This window comes from Sapajus apella, unplaced genomic scaffold, assembly GCF_009761245.1.
Source record: "Sapajus apella isolate SASKATOON/1434 unplaced genomic scaffold, GSC_monkey_1.0 scaffold144, whole genome shotgun sequence".
In the NCBI taxonomy this organism is placed as follows: Eukaryota; Metazoa; Chordata; class Mammalia; order Primates; family Cebidae; genus Sapajus; species Sapajus apella.
Window position 1 is genome coordinate 88,290 of NW_022437084.1, and position 8,871 is coordinate 97,160.

General features: G+C 42.4%; 1 protein-coding gene across 4 annotated transcripts in view; it reads left to right on the top strand.

Annotated features, from left to right (window-relative positions):
• Positions 1 to 4,110, top strand: part of LOC116540703 (zinc finger protein 888-like) — a 21,382-nt gene extending 17,272 nt beyond the window's left edge. For all 4 annotated transcript variants that reach the window (XM_032264337.1, XM_032264338.1, XM_032264339.1 and 1 more), the window contains one exon: positions 657 to 4,110. In XM_032264337.1, the coding sequence (XP_032120228.1) occupies positions 657 to 2,983 (2,327 nt within the window). In that variant the 3' untranslated portion in view covers positions 2,984 to 4,110. The remainder of the gene's footprint in view (positions 1 to 656) is intronic.
• The last annotated feature ends 4,761 nt before the right edge of the window (positions 4,111 to 8,871 follow it).

The following is an 8,871-nucleotide window of genomic DNA, read 5'->3' on the forward strand; positions in this document are numbered from 1 at the left end:
GCTGGGATTACAGGCTTGAGCCACCGCGCCCGGCCTTATAAATATTAAGAATATATATTTTTGGCCGGGCGCGGTGGCTCACGCCTGTAATCCCAGCACTTTGGGAGGCCGAGGCGGGTGGATCACAAGATCAGGAGTTCAAGACCAGCCTGGCCAAAATGTTGAAACCCCATCTCTACTAAAAATACAAAAATTAGCTGGGCGCGGTGGCGCATGCCTGTAATCCCAGCTACTCAGGAGGCTGGGACAGGAGAATTGTTTGAACCTGGGAGGCGGAGGTTGCAGTGAGCCGAGATCGTGCCATTGCACTCTAGCCTGGGTGACAGAGTGAGACTCCGTCTCAAAAAAAAAAAAAGAATATATATTTTTCTCTTCATTGATGTGACAGTACATATTTTTTGCAAAGCGTTATACACTTTAGGGTCACTGTGGAAAAATACTTCCTCCTTTAGGCTTACACGTTTGTCCCGTCAGTGTTTTGTCGTGATACTGGAAATAGGCTTCAGTAGACATGGCTTGAAGTCCATGTAATCACCCTTTATTTATTGAAGAGTCTCACTTGTTTTGTGTTCCTCTTTGTGTGTCATATTTATACATTTTAGTATTATTTACCATTTGTATTTAATTGGAAACCTATTTGTGTTTATATTTTGTAGATATCTCTCCCAAATACAAGATGAAGGAGCTCTTGTCAACAGCACAAGGCGATACAGAAGTGTTCCACGCAGGGATATTAGATAGACATGAAAGTCATCACATTGGAGATTTTTGCTTCCAGGAAATTGCGAAAGATATTCATGATTTTGAGGTTAGAAATAGCCATGAGGCACTCATGAGAAAAATTGAAAAGTTTCCTTGTGGTACAGACCAATGTGATCAAAGGCATGCTGGCAACAAGCCTATTAAAGATCAACTTGGATTAAGCTTTCATTCGCATTTGCCTGAACTGCACATATTTCAGATGGAAGGGAAATTTGGCAATCAAGTTGAGAAATCTATCAATGATGTCTTCTCAGTTTCAACATCCAAAATAATTTCTTGTAAGCCCCAAACCCATATTTCTAATAACTATGACAACAATTTCCTCCATTCTTCATTACTCACACAAAAACAGGAGGGTCACAGAGAAGTATCTTTCCAATGTAATGAGAAAAAAGCCTTTAACTCTAGCTCTTTCTTGAGGAAACATCAGAAAATCCATTTAGAAGAGAAACAATATGAATGTGATGTATGTGGCAAGGTCTTTAATCAGAAGCGATACCTTGCATGCCATCACAGATGTCACACTGGTGAGAAATCTTACAAGTGTAATGAGTGTGGCAAGATCTTCAGTCAGAAGTCAACCCTTACACGCCATTGTAGACTTCATACTGGAGAGAAACCTTACAAGTGTAATGAGTGTGGCAAGACCTTTGGTCGAAATTCAGCCCTTGTAATTCATATGGCAATTCATACTGGAAAGAAACCTTACAAGTGTAAGGAGTGTGGCAAAACCTTCAGTCAGAAATCATCTTTTGTATACCATTGTAGACTTCATACTGGAGAGAAACTTTACAAATGTGAAGAATGTGACAAAGTTTTTAGTCGCAAATCAGACCTTGAAAAACATAAAATAATTCATACGGGAGAGAAACCATACAAATGTAAGGTTTGTGACAAGGCTTTTGGGCGTGATTCACACCTGACGCAACATACTAGAATTCACACTGGAGAGAAACCTTATAAGTGTAATGAGTGTGGCAAAGCCTTTCGTGGGCAGTCAACACTTACTTACCATCAGTCAACCCATGGTATAGGGAAACTTTACAAATGTAATGATTGTCATCACGTCTTCAGTAACGCTACAACCATTGCAAGGCATTGGAGAATCCATAATAAAGAAAGATCTTACAAGTGTAATAAATGTGGCAAATTTTTCAGACATTGTTCATACCTTGCAGTTCATCGGCGAACTCATACTGGAGAGAGACCTTACAAATGTGAAGAATGTGATGCAGTTTTTAGTTGCAAATCAAACCTTGAAAGACACAGAAGAATTCATACTGGAGAGAAACCTTACAAGTGTAATGAATGTGGCAAGACCTTCAGTCAGATGTCATCTCTTATATGCCATCGTAGACTTCATACTGGAGAGAAACCTTACAAGTGTAATGAGTGTGGCAAAACCTTCAGTCAGAAGTCATCCCTTACATGCCATCATAGAGTTCGTACTGGAGAGAAACCTTACAGGTGTAATGAGTGTGGCAAGACCTTCCGTCATAATTCAGCCCTTGTAATTCATAAGGCAATTCATACTGGAGAAAAACCTTACAAGTGTAATGAGTGTGGCAAGGTTTTTAATCAACAAGCAAACCTTGCTTGTCATCGTAGAATTCATACTGGAGAGAAACCTTATAAGTGTAATGAGTGTGGCAAGACCTTCAGTCAGATGTCATCTCTTGTGTGCCACTATAGACTTCATACTGGAGAGAAACCTTACAAGTGTCATGAGTGTGGCAAGACCTTCCGTCACAATTCAGCTCTTATAATTCATAAGGCAGTACATACTGGAGAGAAACCTTACAAGTGTAATGAATGTGGCAAGGTTTTTAATCAACAAGCAAACCTTGCACGTCATCATAGACTTCATACTGGAGAGAAACCTTACATGTGTAATGAATGTGGCAAGGTTTTTAATCAACAAGCACACCTTGTACGTCATCATAGACTTCATACTGGAGAGAAACCTTACAAATGTGAAGAATGCAACAAAGTTTACAGTCGCAAATCAAGTCTTAAAAGACATAGGAGAATTCATACTGGAGAGAAACCTTACAAATGTGAAGAATGTGACAAAGCTTTCAGTCGCAAATCAAACCTTGAAAGACACAGAAAAATTCATACTGGAGTGAAACCTTACAAATGTAAGGTTTGTGACAAGGCTTTTGGGCGTGATTCACATCTGGCACAACATACTAAAATTCACACTAGAGAGAGACCTTAGAAGCTTAGTTAATGTGACAACGCCGTTAGTGGTCAGTCAGCACTTAATCACCATGAAGCAATCAATGGTATAGGGAAACTTTACTAATGTAATGATTGTCACCAAGTCTTCAGTAACAGTACAACCAATTTGCATTCTCCAATGCAAATCATTGGAGAATCCATAATGAATGGATTCTTGCAAGCATCATCAATTTGACAAATTTTTTAGACGTTCATAACTTTCAGTTCATTGGCGAACCCATACTCGAGAGAACCCTTACAAATGTCATAACTGTGGCAAGGTCTTCAGTCAATTTTCATCTTATGCAAAACAAAAATTCATACAGAAGAGAAACCTCACAAGTGTGATAATTGGGGCAAAGCCTTCACTTCATGTTCACACCTTATTAGATATTAGAGAATCCATACTGGACAGAAATCATACAAGTGTCTTAAGTGTCACAAGGTCTTCAGGCAGAGGTCACTCCTTGCAGAACATTGAAAAATTCATTTTTGAGATAATGTTCTAAGATGCGATGAGTATAGCAAACCATCAAGCATTAATTGACATTAGAGTCAATTCTGCATTGACTTGAGTTTGAGTTGACTTAACATTGAGTTCAAGCATTAATTGATATTAAAGCGTTTATGTTAAGAGGATTGGGCTGGGTGGGGTGGCTCACGTCTGTATTCTTAGCACTTTGGGAGGCAAAGACAGGTAGATCACTTGAGTTTAGTTTGAGACCAGCCTGGGCAACAGATGTAAGCCACTTTTCCCAGCCTGTTTTTGTTTCTTTAGAAAACTGATAGAGATTTTTATGGGTATTGTGTTGACTCTAAATCACATTGGGTTTTATAGTCATTTAATAATATTTCTCCAATCCATCAATATAGGTTGTATCTCTATATGTGTTTTTAATCATTTTGATCAATGTTTGTAGATTTCATGGTACAAACTTCTCACCTTTTTACATTTACTCCTAAGTATTTCTTACTTTAAGTTCTCTAGCAAATAGAAGTGTGTTTTTAATTTTCATTTAAAATTGTTTATTGTTTTATGGAAATTCAGCTAATTTTAAGTGCTAACTTTGTATTCTGCAATTACACTATGTTTATTGTACCAATAATATTTTGGTTGATTCTTTGTGATTTTCTTTTCTTGCTTTCTTTTTTTTTTTTTTTGAGAGGCAGTCACTCTTGTTACTCGACCTGGAGTGCCATCGTGTGAGCTTGGCTCACTGCAACCTCCCCCTCCTGAGTTAAGTGTTTCTCCTACCTCAGCTTCCTGAGTAACTGGAATTATAGGTACCCCCCACCATGCCTTATACTTTTTTTTGTATTTTTAGTAGAGATGGGGTTTTACCATGTTGACCATGTTGGTTTTGAACTCCTATCTTCAGGTGACCCTCCCATTTTAGCCTCCCGTAATGCTGGGATTACAAGGGTAAGCCACTGTGCCCAGCGAGTGATTTTCTACATAGAAAGTCATGTTATCTGCAAACACACACACACACACACACACACACACACATATATACATGTATGTGTGTATAGTTGTGTGTGTGTATATATATATACACCTATATATGTATGTATAGGTGTATATATATATGTATATATGTGTATGTATAGGTGTATATATTTATATATACACCTATACATACACATATATATGAGTAGCTGGGACTACAGGCTCGAACCACCACACACAGCATTTTTTTTTTTTTTTTTTTTTTTTAGTATTTGAGTAGACAGGTTTCACCATGTTGGCTAGGATGGTCTTCAATCTCCTATCCTCGTGGTCCACCTGCCTCGGCCTTCTGAAGTGCTGAGATTACAGGTGTGAGTCACCTCGCCTGGCCCTGACAAATATAATTTTACTTCTTTCTGATTTGGATGAGCTTCATTTTTTTGCTATTTAATTGCTCTGGCTAGGACAGCCAGTATTTCTTGAATAGAAGGGATGACAGCATTCTTGCATCATGTGAGATTCAATAGAAAAAGCATTTCATTTTCCCTTGTTGGTTAATTCACTGTGATCATTTCATGGATGGTCTTTATATTTTTGAGGTAAATTTCTTATCTACCTATTTTGCTTAGGATTTTTATGAAGGATGAATGTTGAATATTGTTAAATGACTTTTCTTGATCTATTGAGATAATGTGGCTTTTATCTGTCATTCTGTGCAAATGGTATATCACATTGATTTGAGTACATTGAACCATCCTTGCATCCCATGAATAAGTAGAACTTGAATATGTACAATTCATTTTTTTTTTTTTTTTTTTTTGAGACGGAGTTTCGCTCTTGTTACCCAGGCTGGAGTGCAATGGCGCGATCTCGGCTCACTGCAACCTCTGCCTCCTGGGTTCAGGCAATTCCCCTGCCTCAGCCTCCTGAGTAGCTGGGATTACAGGCACGTGCCACCATGCCCAGCTAATTTTTTGTAGTTTTAGTAGAGACGGGGTTTCACCGTGTTGACCAGGATGGTCTCGATCTCTTGACCTCGTGATCCACCCGCCTCGGCCTCCCAAAGTGTTGGGATTACAGGCGTGAGCCACCGCGCCCGGCTATACAATTCATTTTTATATTCCCTTGAATACAGTTTGCTAGTACAAGGATCTTCAAGAAGTTCATGGAAAAATACATATTATGAACAATTTGTGCATGAATTTCACACTTTTTGCACCAAAACAAACTTGTTATAACATGTATGAACAGGCTATAGTTTGAGGCACTCAGAAGGATAAGACAAGAGTTTTTGAAAAGAGCCTCTATGAGAGGAATACAAATTCTGCTAAAATTGAAACAAGGAGAAACATTAAATATATGATACAATCAGTTGCAGTGGCTCAGGCCTGAAATTCCAGTGCTGTCAGAGGCTGAGGATGGTCGTTCCCGTGAGCCTAGGGTTTCAAGACTAGCCTGGGCAACAGGGGGAACCTCCTCTCTGCTAAAAATTAAAAAAAAAAAAAAAAAAATTGGCCACGTGTGGTGGTGCACACCTGTGGTCCCAGCTACTCAGGTTGCTCAAGTGGGAGGATGGCTTGAACCAGGGAATTCAATGCTGCAGTGATTCCTGATTTCCCCACTGCGCTCCAGCTTGGGTGACAGAGCTAGACCCTGTCTCAGGCAAATAAATGAGAGGCATAATTTTTCCTTTGAAATTAAAGGAAAAAATTTCTTTTGTCTCTTTTCTCAGGATATTTATTTAGAACATTTGTAAATGTATTTTCTCTGTCTCCTGAAGTGGTACTTTTCAGACACTAAATGTTTTTTCAGTTTAGTGGTGATGTAAGGATATCTTTTTAAAGGACTTTGGAGTTCTGTCTTTGAAATGCAAACAAGAAACTTAGTACCTCTATCTCAGTGGTAAATTAAGTAATTCAAAATTAGGCAGGGCGTGGTGGCTCACGCCTATAATTTCAGTTCTTTGGGAGGCTGAGGTAGGTGGATCACCTGTGGTCAGGAGTTCGAGACCAGTGTGACCAACATAATAAAAGCCCATGTCTACTAGATACAAAAAATTAGTCTGGTGTGGTGGCGCATGCCTGTTATTCCAGTGACTTTGGAGGCTGAGGCAGGAGAATTGCTTGAACCCAGGAGGCAAATGTTGCATTGAGTGGAGATTGTGCCATTGCACACTAACCTGGGTAACGAGTGAAATTACATCTCAAAAAAAAGAAAAAACGCAAATAATTCCAATTTTTTTTTTTTTTTTGAGATAGAGTGTCTCTCGCTCTGTCACCCAGGCTGGAGTGCAGTGGCCTAAACTTAGCTCACTGCAATCTCCGCGTCTCTGGTTAAGTTCATCTCCTGCCTCAGGCTCCTGAGGAGCTGGCATTATAGGCATGCGCCACCAAGCCCAGCTAATTTCTATATTTTTAGATGAGACAGGTTTTCACCATTGCTAAAACACGCGCTCTGAGTGAAGAGACACCCCCCCCCCCACGCGCCCGCTCCAAGCAGGCTTTGTGAGTAATATGGCTGTTTATTAACCTGGGTGAGCCTGGGCTGAGTCCGCAAAGAAAGCAGAGGGCGGTGGGTTAGGAGGTGGTTTTATAGGTTTGGAATAGGCGTGCAAAATTCCAGAAGTTACAGTTTAGGGCGGTTTTTGCAAGCTGGGAGGAGGTTGTAAGGTGTGTAGTCATGAATTTGACAAAGTCAGTTACAAAGTCCAATTGCCCTGTCAGTTGAGGTGGGAATAAGGAAGAATGCCTAGAGGGAGCTTTGCATTTTACATTCTAGTTTGCATCTCTGTTCCAGACAATTTCAGGGCTTTTGAATTATGCTTCAGTGTCCCGGGCGAATCTCACCTTTAAAAACAGAAAAACAGGCAGTCCACGGTGGCTCACGCCTGTAATCCCAGCACTTTGGGAAACCGAGGCGGGTCAGGAGTTTGAGACCAGCCTGACCAACATGGTGAAACCCTGTCTCTACTAAAAATGCAAAAAAAAAAAAAAAAAAGTTGTGGTGGCATGCGCCTATAATCCTACCTATTCGGGAGGCTGAAGCAGGGGAATTGCTTGAACCAGGGCATCCTGTGTGACAGAGCGAGACTCTATCTCAAAAAACAAAATAAAATAAACTGAAAAACAGAGGCCTGGGAGCCAGGCAGAGCAAATTGTACTCCCTGCCCAGTCTCGCCCTGCCCCGCCTCTGGGGGTCCCAGGCTGCTTATCAACCCCACGCCACGCCCCTTGCTTTTCACGCCCCGCCCTGCCTCGCCCAGGCACCGCCCACCTCCTTAGGGTTCCTCGACGCTTGGCTTCTGTCCTGTGAAGGCAGATTCGTGCAGAAGCGGAAGCGCATCTCACTGAGGGTTACAGTCTGCAGCGCGTGAGTCACTCTGTCTCTAGTAAGTCGGCCTTTCGCAGGCCCCCGTCCCCCTTCTCCCACCCAGAGCAAATTGGGACGTCCCTGTTAAGAGTCCGGAGGTCTGCTCCTTGTTGGGTTTGTTTTTTGAGACAGCCTCACTCTATCGCCTAGGCTGGGGTGCACTGCGACCTCTGTCACCCAGGTTCAAGCGATTCTCCTGCCTCGGCCTCCCGAGTAGCTGAAATTACAGGTGCATGCCACCACACCTATTTTTCTGTCACTAGTCAAGCCAATTTTTGTAGTTTTTAGTAGAGACGGGGTTTCATCATCTTGGTCAGGCAGGTCTTGAACTCCTGACCTCTTGATCCACCCGCCTCGGCCTTCCAAAGTGCTGGGATTACAGACGTGAGCCACCACGTCCAGCTTCCTTTTGGGTTTAAGGTCAGTCTGAGGCTGGTCCCGTCCCCAGTCTTTCTGCTGTAGAACCATGTAGACGCTTTCTATCACGTAGTTTTCCTGCTCAAAATTGTTTCCTGACGCCTCCTCCCGCCCCTGGCTTTTTTAAGTCCTCACACCTGGCGTGGATTCCCGCCCTGGGCTTCTCCCGGCCTTTTTCTCGTCGGCCCCTGGAGCGCAGGACAGACATCCCCAGTCCCCGGGAGACTGCGACCTCTGCCTGGTCGTGGGGTCCTGCAGACCCCGCCGCTGCCCTAGGGCGCCATGCTCCACCTCCCTCCTCCTCATGCCAGGCCCTGCTGCTCCCCAGTTCCAACCCCTGCAAAACACGGTCTTCCTGGAGGCAGCCATCTTACTCCATCCCCTTCCGGTGAGTGTGTGGGCCAAAAGGGTCAGTAGAAAGAGAGACCCAGTGACTGAGAAAGAAGTAGAAAAACTCGGCCGGGCGTGGTGGCTCATGCCTGTAATCCAAGCACTTTGGAGGCCAAGGCGGGTGGATCACGTGAGGTCGGGAGTTCAAGACCAGCCTGACCAACATGGTGAAACCCGTCTTTAAAAAAAATTAAAAAAAAAAAAAAAAAAAAAGAAGTAGAAAAACTGAGGCAGAATGCTTGGTGCCGTGGCTCACGTCA